Consider the following 16,637-nt stretch of genomic DNA (forward strand, 5'->3'; position numbering starts at 1 on the left):
CCCTACATGTACCTAGGGACGTAAGGTAGTACAGAGACAGAATTATTACGACGGTTTTGTGACAGCCGGTACATGTAACTTCCTTCCATGGGGGCTCCACCTTATCCATGACATCCTGCAATGCAATGAGCTTGCATAATTATCTATAAATATGGGCAGATGGCACGTCAACTAAGGGCCACCAGATAAAACTCTATTCCCTCCGTGCCATCTTGCATTTTGTATCATGGAAAAGCAGTTGCGTCAGATCTGGGCTGATGTCCTCTTCCTCGAACCCTTCGACATCGAGACAGACGATAATCTGTTTGAATGTAAGAACTCGCCAACCTTGCAAATAAGGAAACATTCTCACACTTAATAACAATACGCAGTAGGGGGAGATTCGGTAAGCGCAAAAATAGAGCGAGTGGATCAGATGCAGGAATACTAATCGCCACTCACCAGATTAAAGCAATCCGAATAATAGGTCAAGCCGCCGATCATGGACTATACTTTGACATTGCAACGTTATATGCCAGTGAGTACTATCATGAATACAAGAATTAACCCTAGCCTACGACCATGGTTTATAATTTCTACTAGATCCGACCATTGGCAGTCTGTCCGCTGCCATTGATGGGCCTGAAGCGAGCAGCAGCCGTCGGCGGGTCAGCATTTGCAAAGGTACATCAGGCAGCGATGATCTATTGCAGCGCGTGCAGCTCAGAATCGAAGACATGGGCATCCCTCGATCCCAGGCCGTACGTGCCGCAAAGCTACAAGATGATCAAGGTATGGTGGTCCTGTGAGGAATCAGGAACTGTGAGTTGGTGCTAATTTGCTGCAGTTGAATTCGTCGAGATGGCCGCTAAAGGCCGCATTGGAGCGTCGTCTGCCTTCATCTACGAGGTACACGGGGTAGATGTCCCTGAAAAATTACAACAGGCCATTGAGGTGCTGACGTTGAAGCACCCGATACTGCGTACGACGTTTGTTGACCTCGAAGACACGTACTACCAAGTGCTCCTAGCCGACGCTAGTCCAAAGCTGCTCATGAAATCCGGTCGGATACAGGACTACGCGCAGAAAGCTAGCATGAGAGTGCTCACTGCAGGTGATGAGACAGCGTTCTATGCATTAGTTAACGACGACGGAACTAGCTTCTTTGTTTTCTCCATCTTTCACTGCTTCTTTGACGGCTTCTCTCGGACACTCGTAGAGCAGGATCTGGTAGCCGCCCTCAAGAGCCCGGACATTTTCGCACAGCAGGCTGAGCGGCCTTGGTATGGCGACTTTGCGAAGCGCCTAGATGCCGAGCTGGACGATGCCAGCGCCGAGGCGTTCTGGCAGCAATATCTCAGGGGGGCCAAAACCGAGACCATCCATCACGGCCCACCGGGGCCACTGAGGCGGTTCGATATGTCACTCTACGAGACAGTGTCCTCGGATGTGCTTCATGGGGGCCAGATCCACCTGGCGACGGCCATCACTGCAGCATGGGCGCTTACGTTGATGCACCGCTCAGGGTTCGCCGACATTGTTTTCACAGTACTGACTCTGGGCCGGCTGTATCCGTACGACGGTATTGATCGTTTGCCAGGCTTGCTGGTCAAAGATCGTCCGTTTCGGCTCCAGGTTCAGGACGACGATGCGACGATCGAATCGGTGCTGCGCGTAGTGCAAGAAGATCTTGTATCTGCGGGTGAATACGAGCATAGGACTCCTCTTTGCAAACCCGGCCAGAAGCCTTCTCTGCAATCTTACATTAATATCAAGCTCGGCGGGTCAACGATGGGATCTATTCATGTCGATGGGCTCACGCTTGCCCCTAGGCGAGACCTCGAGCGCTGGGAGAGCGAATCACGGTACGCGGTGTATCTGGAGATGAAGCCACTGGCCGGGGCCAATCGGTTCGAGATGCGGTATCATTCGTCACTCATCGACAACGCACAGGCTGCGGCGCTGCTCCAAGACTTCGTGGTATTACTAAGGCGTATCGGAGGTTGTAGTGGCTCCACAACAGTTACGAGCGTACTCCAGTGCCTCGGATGCCAGCAACGGATGGATCCACGCCAATAGGAAGAGCTACCGAGGCGGGCTGACCCGGTAGAGTATGTCCAACGTCTGCCGTCTCTGTGGGGCATTGCAGCAGACTATTACTAGCTACATATATGTAGTAATAGTATAATTTCTGTGTTCACATAATAATTTAGTCGGATAAGACCGTTCAGGAATGCGGAGTCAGTACTTTGAGTAAGACATAATACTGCATGGCTAGTCTCATTATGTCTTATACTAGCTCGTCTCATTATGTCTTATGCTGCTTCTGGGTCACACTGTCCAATGTTTTAAAGCCATCTACACGTCAACGTAACTATCCTTTTACGGGATAGCTGAGTCAAAGCTCCATCTACCTATTGCTTGTAATCTTGTACCTTGTCCTTAGCAATACTTGTTAGCAGTAACTCATATTTTGACTGGTACGGTTACCAAAAATGTTTAACAGCCACGGAGTTGGGAGACAATGTTAGAAACATTTAAATTCAATCTTGGTTAACACGGCGTTAATTTGCGCTCATCATCCTGGCAACGCTCAGGGTTGAAGCCTCAATACACTCAAAGGCATAATCGAATCGTTTCCTTAAATGCTCCTAGTTTCTTCATATCTCATTCTGTCGCTTTCCATCCTCATTCGACTAGTCTATCATCTCTCACACACATCGTATCTCTCGCTATATCCGCTCAAATACACGCACTATGGGTCCATTCGGGTCATCTCTCCCTGGCTTTACGGACAATGTGCCCATTGCTACCCTCCCGACCATCAATTATCAGCTACTATTGAATGGTGATGAAGCTGAGATGGGGAAACTCCTATCAGTTTCGATCCGTGAAGGTTTCTTTTATCTTGACTTACATGATGAAGACGTATTGCAAACAACATGCGACTACATTGATCAGATTTATGATTTCATGCGCACCTGGTTCAACCAGGACATGGACATAAAGCTCCAGGACTTGCAATCCAATTACACAGACGGGTACGGCCGATATTCATATACCGACCATGGAAAAACAATGACAGCGTTAGACCTAATCTTCGTTGCAGGTATAAGCCCACCGGTTTCTTTGCTGGGCCCTATGACGGCACTCGCGACGCGTATGAAAGCCTAAAGGTAGGTGTTATCATTGCCACCATCCTACCAGTAGCCCTCATATTCATATTAGCAATCCCGTGACTGACAATTCTCCCAGGTTTCCCACAAGGGGATCAATGCACTTGAAACAGATATACCCGCGGCCATTCAGTCTAAGCGTGCACTTTTTGAAGCATATCTCACACGAGCGAACAGCATCGCCCGGCAGCTGCTGAGTTCGCTTTCGACAGCGAGTTCTCTCTCACCCAAGGAGCGTTTTGAGAACTTCCACCAAACGAGTGAAGACTCCAACTCCGTGCTTGTACTCCTGCGCTACCCATACGTGCCGCCCGCAGAGCAATCCAAAACTGTTGGACACAACAAACACACCGATATTGGTAGCATCACCGTTCTCTTCACAGACCAGTGGGGCTTGCAGGTGATGGCGGCAGACTCGCAGCAATGGCAGTGGGTGGCGCCGCGCCCCAATTGCGCTATCATTAACGTTGGCGACTCCCTACGCTTTCTATCGCAGAAGAAGCTGAAGTCTTGCCTCCATCGCGTGGTTCCCGTTGACGGACAAACAGGCGATCGATACACAATCGCGTATTTTCTACGACCGGACAACCGCGTGTCGTTTACCGACAGCAATGGGACACATGTTACTGCTCAGCACTGGCATGATGTCAAGTATGAGGTGTTTCGGGCCACGCAGGAAGAGCAGCGTCGGGATACGATTCTCACGGGAGGGTTAGAGCCCGTTGTGGCCTCCGGCGTTTAGTAAATTTGTTTACTCGTATCTACATTATACAGCCAAAAAAAAAAAAAAAAAAAAAAAAAAAAAAAGATAGTATCCTGTATTGTCACTTTATAATGTGTGTAACGATAGTAACTACTGCTTATAAGCAAGATCTTATAATACCCTTATAGTAATTTTCTTACACTATCTCCCTCTTATAATAACTTAGTCCCTGAGCGCTCTTGGCTTTAAGGCCCTACAGCTTATTAGTCTTAGGCCTAGCTGGTAACCATAGCTATAGAGATGCCAGCAATTGCGAACCCCTAAGGGAGCGTTTTGTGAGCCGAAAGCAGGGTATCATGCGCGATCCAAACTCTCGACCTCGCCGCACTTTCCCAGAAGACCCATGCAGTGCTAATATAATTGTAACAGTAACTAGAAGGGGTGCTAGTTAAGCCAATAAACTAAAAAGATTCGTTAGTATTAGCATGTAGTGCTAATATTGCCCCTTATAACTGCTTATAAGCAAGATCCTATAGCACCCCTATAGCACTCTTCCTACATTCTGTCCGAATAAACCTTATACAAGCAATTCAAAAGATATTCTACAAAAGCATATTTTACTAAAAGTCTGGTGAAATATGCTTCACAAGATCTCTAGTGGAATAAATGCCGTAAATCAGCAATGAAGAGGTTATATCCGGATGATTCCCGCCAACATCAGGCACTGCCATTGGCACATGAGGCATTAGCGATGGATATATCAGTAGGCAATATGCGGAAGATAGAGATAAAAGGAGTCGATCAATATCTACCATTTGCTAAATGGCACCGTCGTTCTCATTTATTTCCATGTTATAGAGGTTTCCGTCTCGTTTGAAGAATCTACTCATATTTTGCTACTTTGGTAAATTCAATCTACCCCTCTAGCGGGCCGAAGCGCGTGTGCTAAATACATATGTAGCTGCATGTAGATCAACTGTACCTTCAACATCACTAATGTTCCCCCGAAATGCTCCACTGCCCATTGTCTTTGGGGATGGCTTATCAAGCAGCCAGGCCAGACCAGGCTTAACTATTATTCTAGCTTACTCTCTTCCCAGAAGGCAGGTTGCAAGCTCTCATTAATTACATTATTTATTTATTTATTTAACATAGATTAAAAGCTATCTATCTGCTATTACAAGCAATTTTAACTTGTATTTTGTATATTAAAAGGTCTTAAAAACTTTCACATCATCATATTGCATAATTATTATATATATGTATAATTAAATAGATTATTAAAGCTTCATCTAACTTTATATCTATCCGAATATTAATATCATTGAGCGATCATTAGGAAATTTTGCAAGCTAACATATATGTACATGTAGGTACTCAATTGTTTTACAGCCACGATACCGACACAAGTGATATACATTTCCTATGGCCGTCTCTAGTTGCAGCAGTAACTTTGCGATCAGCGATGTCTTCGCAGGCGAAGATAGGGTATATATGCAGCCTTGTAAAATGAAGGCATACACATGTTATAGCACAGCCTGAGCAGCAAGAATGTATAAACCAATAAATTAATAGGGCAAGGTGGCGCAGCAGCGTTCACAGCCCCAACCGACAATCCGTACAATGACGTAGATGTTCGAGGCCGCCGGTACTCTTCATCCATGATAAAACTGTCAATACTCCAGAAATCACTCCGTCTGATGCTGAGATGATCTTCACACATGCAACATGAGGTCAGCCTTTTGATGAAGACGTTGCCTCGTCCCGGTATTGCGGGCTAACGTTGTTATCTAGCGCCGAAACAAATGAAGTCTTTGACCAGGCATATCGGGGATTTTTAGAATCTCTTTCGGAGGCTGAGCGGACTAGATATGCGGTAGTGGCATCTCCAGAAGACCTACTCAATAGCATCAAGCATCTTGAGTTCCTGTCACAGAAACATCAAAGAACTAAGCTTGGGAGAGTCCTCAAATGCATAGAGGTATTCAATGCACGCCTGAGTCCATATTTTGCTGTCGTCGACACTTCGGTCTCGTCCAATCCGCAATATGCCGCCATTGTTTGGGGGATTTTGAAGTTTGTTCTTCAGGTGTTGTCTCACCGCGCCATTTGCTTGGCCACTCGACATGCTGACAGAGCCTCCAGCTTGCAGGAAGCTTCACGACCTTTTTTGACAAGCTCATAAAAGTTATTGGGAAAATATCTGATGCATTTCCCATGTACGAGGACATTGCTCGCCTTAACAAGGGGCACAAGTCGAGCCGGTTGAGAGCTCATGTCGGGGAAGTATACAGCGACATACTTCAATTTTTCCAGCACGTTGTCAAGATTTTCACTCGAGTTGATGGCCGTACGGGTACCTCTATTTTCAGAAGATACTTGACGCACCAGCTTACTTTGATTAGGGTTCAAGAAACGTCCGGCTATTATTTACGAAGTCATTTGGACTCCTTTTGATGCCCGTTTCGAAAATCTGCTCAGCCAACTGAAGCACCACGAAAAGTTCGTTCATAATGAGTTGCTTCTATTACAGGCTATCGCCACAAACGACGCGGAAGCAGCAGCAGGGCATGAACGACGTCTGGCTGCTGAAGAAAGAATTCACGCTGAGAGGGCCAGAGCTCACGTGGAGAAGCTCTCCAAACAGACTGAGGCTATCAACCGTGTTCTTAATGACCAGAAAAAAGGTCTTTTCTCCTACTAGCAATACTATATACACTAAGCTCACAAATATTAGGCTTAAACTTCGATAAGGTCCATAAATGGATCAATCCTCCAAATTATGCAGATGTGCTTGGAAAAGCGCAGTCTGTCCGTGAGGAAGGTACTTGTGCCTGGCTTTTCACGAACGAGGTGTTTTGCAAATGGAGAGCAACAGATGCGCAAGAAGAAATATCCAAGAATACCAATGGCCTTGGCCCAAGAGCTCTCTGGGTGAATGGTAAGTGGGCTACCCGTATAAAATATAACTTTACTACTGGCACATTACGAATTTTCCCTGATAAGCATGATTCGACAACTAATTCGATCCTTCAGGCATTCCTGGAGCTGGCAAAACAATATTGGCATCGTATATCATGCAGGAGTTCCTTCAACACGACTCTACAGACACTCTTTACTGCTACTATTTCTTTTCGTCGGGATCGCCTAAGTTCATAGATTCTGGGCCAGCAGCAGCATACCGATCGATTCTGTCACAAATTCTTCATATTAAAAGAAACGAAGAGAATATACTTGACAAATTTCTCTTTGCTCGAGATCAGAGCACTGGTCAGCTCGAGGCGTCCTCTTCCGAGCTTTTTGACCTCATCCAAATCTGTTCTAAAGAGCTTAAAGATCTAATAATTGTCCTCGATGGCATTGATGAGTGTAATGAAATCGGTGAATTATTTGACACCATTCGCAAACTCATCAAACTATGCCCCATCAAAATTTTGTTTCTTAGTCGGCCTGGGGTCTCAGAGTTACAAGATGAGGTACAGATTTCTCAAAGGATCGTCGTGGATAAATTCGCTACATCAGAAGACATTCGAATCTACCTCCACTCCTGTCTAGAATCACTAGTGTCTCGGGGTCGTCTCGACGTTACCGACACATCGAGTCTTGAGGATCGACTTGTACGAGGGGCCAATGGAATGTTTTTGTGGGCTTCACTGATGATGAGTCTCTTGCGGTCGCCTATGCTCACGTCGGAGAGCCGGCTGATGATCATAGAGCAAGTCATACGGCCAGAAGGCATCGAGCAGTTATATGACCGAATCTTAAAAGTTATAGCACAGTCAAAGCGGCTGGAGAAATCGGTGGCCAGAGTGGTATTTTGCTGGCTTACGTATTCGAGAAGCTCTGTTTCTCTTCAACTACTGCACGACGTTCTCACGGCAACAACGGACCGCAGTAAAGTATTACCATTTGTTGGCAAGGCGCGATCTCTAAGCCAGTTCCGCGAGAATCTACAGGCCGTATGCGGCTCTTTAATCGACTTTGACGAACCCTATAAAGGATTCGAGAAGTTCGATACCGAACTCTTCACGACTGTCAGATTCGTCCATCTCTCTGTGAAAGAGTACTTTCAATCATTTGACGACTCTGCCCCCTTAGAGGGCCATTTGGAGTGCGTCCCTAGAGGGAATCAGGGAAATAGTCAATTGGCGCAAACATGCCTACAGAATCTCCAGCTTATGCCCGGACAGTATAGTCCTTCCTTGAAGGAGCTCAAAACCTATGCAACTTTACATTGGGCGGGCCATCTGGAGGACATGTCTACACACGAACTTGACGGTAGCATAAAGAATCGCGCCGACTTTCACAAAGAGTTTGCGGGCTTGCAGACAGCGTTGCTAGACTTCTTGGGGGACCCATTCAGTATCACCTCCTGGCTATACTCTCTCTATTCGATACATAGCCATGGAGACTTCCAGTGGAGATTGGTTGCTCCTCTTCGCGCTCTTGACCGCTGGGTGAGTTGGCTTCGGCATATTCAAGTAACCACAGCGAATCTTGGGCAATCGCTAGAAGCTTTAATGGCTCTCGCTTGCAGATTTTCTACTGATCTACGGTATATGGAAGAGGTTTGGGGTACTAGGATTCACAGTAGCCCGGGAATATTGTGGGACGAAGTATCTGCATTCGTGAAAAGTGATTTCATTTACTCAACTTCCAATACAAAGGTCAGGCTCCTCAAGCCCGAGGCATTAGAGGACGTCCTTCGAAGTTCACGATCACTATCTGATATATCAGCGTCCTCCGCAGATGGATTGTTGTGTTTTGTGTTAAGCATATGGCCTTCAAAAGACTACGAGAACCGCTGGCTGACGGTGGGGGGTCAGAAGTCACTTGAGGAATGGAAAGACGTGTGCAGCGGCTGGATCGCTAGGTATAAGATATGGAATGTTTCAACCAATGAGAGCTTATGTGAAATCAAGATCCCACTCAATGAGAGTGAGGTATGGCTCCAAATGAGGCAATCATTATACGAGCAAAGCCAAGGAGAATGGAAAACCGCCTTCCCCAGTGCAATCAGCCCAGACGGGAATTCAGTCGTCATATTGCGGACCCTTTTCGCCTTTGACGAGCCGCATAGAAACTCTTGGTCGAAATGGCGGGAAATACTCATTGCCGTGGATTTTGGAAAGGAACACTCCGCCAAATGGACAGATGAGCTCACGCCCTTTGATCCTAACCATCCGCGCATCCATGGCAGGCCGTTGCAGTTCTTATATCGAAATCGCTATACCTATGAATTCACATTTAGTTCCGACAGTCGTTACTTGGCTTTCACTGATAATATGCGGGGTGAGGCTTTCGCGATGTACGAAGCGCACTTCGCTATCTTCGAAATTGTTAGTCGGGGCACGCTGAAGGCAGATCAGATTGCCACGAGAATTTTCGGGTCTAACTTCCATCGGAATCAACTGACAGTATGCTTTCATCCTTGCCATGATCTAGTGGCTCTCTGCATTGGAAATCTAATTGAATTATGGAACTTTAGAACAGGTATGCCTTTATTTATTCATTTATTTACTATCTTCTGGTTTACCAAAAATAGTTTATTCCCTCTTCCGCCTGCATTCACCCCTTCCTATGTTATGACAAACTCTTTCTCTTCGTTGGCTCTAACAAATTGTAGACCCTTTGGGGGTAACGCCGATTAAGATTGGTAATTTACCATCCTTTCTTTCGCCGAAAATTGACAGCTTAAAGATTTCTTCTTGTGGTGGATATGTGGTTATCATCAACTCTGGTAAACCGACTGTCTTTGAGATCCCCAAACTTTCTCCTGGAGAGAAACAGACTATTGAACAACAACAATTTCTTCACACAGCGGATGTAAACAATACCCAATCCACAAGTCTTCCTATTCTAGGAAATACAGACGTCTCCAAGGTTGATCTTAAGCATGGGCAAATACTCCACAATGGATGCGCCGTAAACCCAAAAGACGGAACCGTTTCCAGTATCGTACGTATTCTTCCTGGAAATGCGCCTGCATTGCAGCTAGTTTCTGCTACCCGAGGTCCGAAATCGCAGACAATCGAAATAATGTCACTGCCCAAATCACTTCAGTTGGAGCATACAACTCCGGTGATTCTTACGCCCAACGGCCAGCAGACATGTATCAAGGTTGTTCTCAACTCAACAATGCAATCCGAATACTCTTTGACTGAGCGACAACCTGGTGTCGTTCCAGCCATTGTCGAGCGCGACGTAAAATCGTTGAAATTATTTACATTCGATTCTACGTATAATTGTGGCAGAGTCCTTGGAACTGAGGTGCCAAGTCTCGAATTTCAGGATGAACATCTTTCCAGCGGTGCGCAGTCCGATTTTAGCGATTTTGGGTAAGTAGCAGCACGCTCAGTATAGTCTTTGACACTGTAATGTTAATTTTAGCCGCAGGGATTCAAAATTGCCTTACTTGAATACCGATCCGGAAGCTCACTGTCATGTAAGCAGGGAGAAACCCAATGACGACCTTCCACCAGCAAAGCGTCAAAGGATCTTACGGTGATCAGATTATGGGAATCTTGGAAAGAGTTTATTGACATTGATCTGGCTCTTTCGTAATGGCGAGCTATTACAAAGGGCCGGTTGGAGGTCAGGCTTCTTCACCCGCTTCCCGAGTTTTGACATACCCCAAAGATGTTTATTACACCTCACGGACCAGTGAACACAAAGCTTTACAGCCGTTCCGTATGAAGATAGAAATTTACCCTTGGCTTTCTAAGCCATTTCTCTTACAATCTATTCTTAGCGATAAAACGGCATCCGGTATGAAAATCTATGATGAGGTCATTCAGACAGTAATCTTGAACCACTAAGTTATAACTATACAGTCTTGTATTTTATAAACCTTATGAAATAGTAAATTTGAACAAACCTTTAATCCGCTTTTCTTTTTATATCATTTCAATATATATACCCATAAAATAGAAACTTAAATATATTTTATTTGGCAACATTGGGCTCATAAATCTACCCAGTATTAACACTCTTTAGTATTCCAATTTTAGGAGCCAGGGGCTCTAGAAACAGAAGATATTGAATCGCGTCATAGAATTTGACGGGACTACAAACTCTCTACTACCTATTATGGTCGTATGTGGCGGCTTGTGGGGGTAAACTGGTGTATATAAAGTTTCTGCATAGACAGAATTTCCGGCGAATAGCCAAACTAGACTCCATTTCTTCCTCGCCTCTATGTAGTACGCAAGTTCCTGGTTGTAGTAGATTGGCAGTTTGGAATCATCATTTCATTACGTTTCCGTGCCTCCGCCTCGATATTTCCAGCCGAAATGTATCAGGAGAGCACTCCTAATAGTAAACTTAGTTAAAAAAAAACTTCTGTTTTTAAGAAAGTAATTTGCCGTATGGTCTCGCTCAGCAGACAATGAGACCATTTCTGACTCATCTAGCTTTGGTGGCCCTTCGTCTTCAGGAAAGGGGGCATATTTATCAATAAGATAATACATATCTTGATAAGCTCTACTATTTTGTTAGCTCAAAAATTGGAAAACTATACAGATACTAATGATAGACGCTCACAGTTGGCGTACAGCCTCGCTTGTACTGAGATGGTCGACTGAGTAGATTATGTTGAAATAAATTGTTGAAAAGGGGGCAGAAACCATGAAGTACTGGTACAAGGATAATATTAGAGGATTATTATATACTAGTATAAGTAAACGCTCTCTGCCCAGTTTAACTAGTGGTTAATTAAGTTAATTAATCATATATTTTAACAGGTTATGAGCCCGCGCCTCTGGCGATAAGCTAAGTATTAGTACTTTTATTTTATTAAACTAATAGCGCTAGCAAGGGTTTATCAGTGAACTGAAATCAGTAATTAAAAAAGGGAATTAGTAAACCCCTGTTTTGAAAATGACAGACTGGGATTTTGCTGTTTTAATTAGCTAATTCAAATTGCAAGATCAAGACAAAATCCGTTAACGGCCAGGAACCCAAGCTTTAGACGACCTGATTACAGGTCTAACACAACCTTATAATTATTACTGGCGCCACTAAGCAAGGGGACAGCCCCGGGATACTCTCACCAAGTCTGTCACGGATAAGAGTATTTATATAAGACAGACAGCAAGTATTTTAATCCCTAAGGAGTTTAAAAAAAATAATAATACTATTAATATCTTATTACTATTAAGTAATACTAATTTTTATAGCTGTAAAGTTTATATACTTTAACTATTATAACCGCTGTAATATAATATATTATAACACTATAATAATTAACAAGGCAGTAATATAGCTTTTAAAGTTACAGCTTTACTATTAAAACTAGAGATTAAATTAATTATAATTAACACCTTTAACCTGTATAATCTTCTTAAGCTAGAAAAATAAAAGGACTACTTTTATTAAATCTAGTATATAAAACTTATAATAAACCTTATAAAAACCACAGATTTTATAAGTATATATAATACTAAAAACAAAGTTCTAGTTTTATAATTTAATAACTAGTATATGAAATAATACTAGTATATTAAAATCTTAAATAAAATACTTTTACTTTTTTTAAGTGATTTAATAAGTATAAAAAAAATAATTATTTATATTTTTAAATATATTAAAGTAAAATTTTAATTTACTAGTTTAAATATACTTTAAATTATATATAAAAAATAAAATAAGTATATATATTTAAATTTTATATTAGTCTAGGATTATATTTAAAAAATTAAAATAATATAAGAAAAGTTTATTTAAATTAAATTAAAGTATAAGTTACTTTTTAATTATTTAGTCCTGAAGTTTATAAATAAATTAAACAAGGAGTTTATAATATAATATACTAGTTTCTAGGTAAATTATAATATATAAACTCTTTTATAATTAAAAAATATAATTTATAATATAAAAATTAAAGAGGCTAGGTAAAAAAATAGTATACTAGTAAATAAAATATTATATATAAGTATATATAAAAAAACAGCCTTTAATACATTACTTAATAGTAATTTAATAATAATAAAAGTCTTATATTATATAAATTATAAAATAAAAGGCTATATAAAAAGTAAATACTAGTATTTTTATTTAAAATTAAAAAAAAAATAAAAAAAATATAAGAGATATAGAAAATTCTTTTAATAAAAGGAAAACTATAAAATATTTATATTATTTATTACTTTTAAATAATAATTAAAACTTTTTATAATAAAAAAAAACTAGGAAGTTATAAATAATTACTAGGTGATATTTTAAGATAATATACTGCAGCTTATAATTAATTTAAATTTTTAACTTAAAATATAATTAATATATAACTTATAAAAAAAAAGAGTTTAATATAAAAATTTTATAATTATATAATAGTATTTTAAAAAAAATTAAAAATATTAAAATTAAAATAAAAGATATAAGAAAAGTTATTTATTACTATACTAACAAGGATTTTTTAATAATTATAATATTTATAAATATATTTTTTACTCTTAAGCTTAAGGTGAACTTAATATTTATTATATAGCTTTTAAATTAAAAAGTTATTATAAGAATTATAAAAAATATTTAAATAATTTAAAAAAAAAATAATAAGTTAATTAAAAAATATTTTAATAACTTATTTATTTTTTAAATAAACTTTTTAATTATATAAACTCTTATATTATATTTTATAACCTTTAAAATATAACTTTAATATAATAAAATAAGTTATTTAAAAAAATAAAATCTTTATAAATTAAAAAAAATAATTATTAAAATAAATATAACTTAAAAATTTTATACTTATAAAACTTATATAAAAAATAAAATAAAAAAACTATTATATAAAAAAAAGCTTTATAAAATAAAATATATTAGTAATATTATTTATATAAATATTTACAAGCTATTTTATATAATTAGCTATAAAAAAGATTAGTATTAAATAACCCTAGTTAACAGGTATAGCTAGTTTAATAAGAGTAAGGTAATTAAAAACTAGGAGAATACCTAGGAGTTTATATATAAATTTATCTAGTTTTTTAAAAAATAAGAACCCTAAAGAAAAAAATATTATATTATTTATTTTAATAATATAAAAGAAATTTAAAATAAAGAATTTAAACTCTAGGCTATAAAATAAAAAACTAGTATAAAAATATTATTAATTAAATAATATTAATTAAATAGTATTATAAAAAACTTTAATATTATTATATAAAATAAATTACTTTTAATATTAATTAAGGGCTAGATATTATAAAAGTATTAATTTAAAGTATTAAAAACTATTAATTATTTTTAAAATTAAAACTTATACAGCGCCTTAAATAAAATACTATTTAAAATTATTTTTAAGTAATAGCTAAATATTTTTAATATATATATAATTAGTACTATTACCTGGTATCTAGTTTTTTAAGTATAATATAAAAAACTAGATAAAAAAGATATTAAATACACTTTTCTTAGCTTTATTAGTAATATAATTTATAAGTTACTTACTTTAAAAGGGAAAATTATTAGTTTTTTAAATATATATTTTAAAATAAAAAAATTTATATAATAATTATTAAAGACTAGATTTATTAAAATATAAATTAAAAATATAATTATTATTAAATACTATAAAAGGACTAGCTCTATACAGTCTACTATTAAAGTTTAACTATCCCTAGGGAACCTAGAAAAAAAACTATAAACAAAAAACTTAGTTTTTAGGTATTTTAAACTGCAATATTTACTAAGGAATTATTATATATTACTTAATATTCTTACCCTTATTATATTAGTAAAGTTAATAATTAAAAATATAAAATTAAAAATATTTATTAAAGTAAAATAAAGCTTTTTTTAAGATAAATAATATAAAAGGATAAATAAGAAAGTTTAAGCGCTGTAATAAAACAAGACCTAGACTTTAATATTATTAATTTTAACTATAAATATTTTATAAGGTAAATAAGTTTATAAATTAAAACAAGGACTAAATAACTAGGTGACTAGATATAAAGCCTGCTAGGTAATTAAAGGATTTAAACAAATACCTAGCATTAACTATTTTAAAACCTTTACTTTAATAATTAAGCTAATAACTTATAAATCCCTGTTTATTATTACTACAGCACTAAATTTTAAAATAAAATAAATAAATATAAAAACAGCTTTTTTTTATAAGGCTATAAAAAAAAAAATTTATATTAAATAATTAACCGGGTTTAATAATAATTTAAAAAAGATTTATAAGTTAAATAAAATATTATATAGCTTAAAATAAGCTTTTTAAATATAATATAAAATACTTACAGATTTTCTTTTTATACTAGAATTTTAGCTTATTATATTTAATAGCAAAGTATTTATAAAAAATAGTATTTTTATTATTATATATATTAATAACTTACTTTTTATTAAAAAAAAAAAAAGTAAAATCTTTAAATTAAAAAAAATACTTTACAGCTACTTTTAAATATTAAATCTAAGGCTGTATAATTACTATTTTAAAATATATATTTAATAAAATAAGCTAGCTAAAATAATTTATTTTAATTAATAAGAATATATATAAAAATTTTTTTAATAGTTTTATATAAATAATTATATATATACTTTTACTTTTATAATAAAAATTTAATTTTAAAAAATAAAAAATAACTACTTTTATAATTTAAAAAAAAAATAAGAATACTAGTTTATAATAAGATTACTAATATATTTAATATTAAAAACTTATTTAAATATTATATATATTATATTAATACTTAGCTGTTATTTAAATAATTTTAATAAAATATACTAGCAAGCTGTTAAATATATATTTTATTATTTATAAAAAATAAAAAACTTATACTTTAAATATAAGAAAAAGCTTTAACTTTTTTACAAATATAGTAATTTTAATTAAATTAGTAATCTAAATATTTGCAAATTTACCTCCAGGTATATATTTAATATAAAAAATAGTAAAATAAGCTAGTTTTTAAAGTATTAAGCAATTATAATATTATTTAATTATAAAACTAAGTATATAACTTAAATAAATATTATAAAAAAAGTAATTTAGCTATAAAGACTATTTATAAAATTATAAACTAATTTTAAAAAAGAAGAGGGTATAAATATAATTAAAAAAGTAATTTTAAGCGCTGTAGTAATCCTCTGTAATAACTAAAGCATAATCACGCTTGTAAAAAATCTTATAAATTATAAAAAATTAAAATATATTAAAATATAATATTATTTTATTTAAAAAAAAGTAAAAAAAAAAGAAATTTAATTAAAATATATTTTTATAAAAAAAATAGTTACAGACAGCTTAATTAAACTACTAAATAAAAAGCAGTTTTTTAAATTTTAAAAAGCCCTGGGTTTAAAAAAACTAATAAATATAAAAATTAGTAAAAAAGCTATTCCCAAATACCCAGGTATAAAAAAAATAAAATAAAACCTGTAATAGTTACTGTTTAAATAATCTCAAGGCTTCTAATTAATAGGAGCTTAGTAACAGAAATAGTATCACACTTCTTAAATAAAAATACTAAAGAAAGCAAGTTAACTTCCCTGTAATAACTGCTCTGATAATCACTAGATTAGTGGGAGTATAACTTTAAAGAACTGTATTACAGGTAACAGAGATAGCTTTATACTTCCTGAGTGGGAGTGTTAAAAAGGGGGCAGAAATTATAAAGTACTGGTACAAGGATAATATTAGAGGATTATTATATACTAGTATAAGTAAACGCTCTCTGCCCAGTTTAACTAGTGGTTAATTAAGTCAATTGATCATATATTTTAACATAAATGTCATAAAGACGATTTCGGTCTTCCCATTCATC

At 36.5% G+C, this 16,637-nt stretch overlaps 3 protein-coding genes across 3 annotated transcripts; all 3 read left to right on the top strand.

The window, feature by feature from the left end:
• Positions 1–191: 191 nt before the first annotated feature.
• On the top strand, positions 192–2,551 carry GGI43DRAFT_411859 (uncharacterized protein). Its single transcript, XM_083206772.1, has 5 exons — positions 192–311; positions 372–385; positions 445–517; positions 583–771; positions 827–2,551. Exons 1-5 carry the CDS (start codon positions 227–229, stop codon positions 2,056–2,058), a joined length of 1,593 nt encoding a protein of 530 aa, XP_083058158.1. The 5' UTR covers positions 192–226; the 3' UTR covers positions 2,059–2,551.
• GGI43DRAFT_411862 (gibberellin 20-oxidase family protein) lies at positions 2,552–3,962 on the top strand. Its single transcript, XM_083206773.1, has 3 exons — positions 2,552–3,020; positions 3,089–3,155; positions 3,235–3,962. Exons 1-3 carry the CDS (start codon positions 2,737–2,739, stop codon positions 3,895–3,897), a joined length of 1,014 nt encoding a protein of 337 aa, XP_083058159.1. The 5' UTR covers positions 2,552–2,736; the 3' UTR covers positions 3,898–3,962.
• A 1,524-nt stretch (positions 3,963–5,486) lies between these two features.
• GGI43DRAFT_411863 (uncharacterized protein) lies at positions 5,487–10,816 on the top strand. Its single transcript, XM_083206774.1, has 8 exons — positions 5,487–5,591; positions 5,653–5,947; positions 6,004–6,208; positions 6,264–6,545; positions 6,596–6,799; positions 6,895–9,351; positions 9,485–10,196; positions 10,255–10,816. The coding sequence occupies exons 1-8, from the start codon at positions 5,587–5,589 to the stop codon at positions 10,364–10,366; spliced, it is 4,272 nt and encodes a 1,423-aa protein (XP_083058160.1). The 5' UTR covers positions 5,487–5,586; the 3' UTR covers positions 10,367–10,816.
• The last annotated feature ends 5,821 nt before the right edge of the window (positions 10,817–16,637 follow it).

This window comes from Trichoderma evansii (genome assembly GCF_050947405.1).
Source record: "Trichoderma evansii strain SZMC 28006 chromosome Unknown GGI43scaffold_18, whole genome shotgun sequence".
Taxonomy (NCBI): Eukaryota; Fungi; Ascomycota; class Sordariomycetes; order Hypocreales; family Hypocreaceae; genus Trichoderma; species Trichoderma evansii.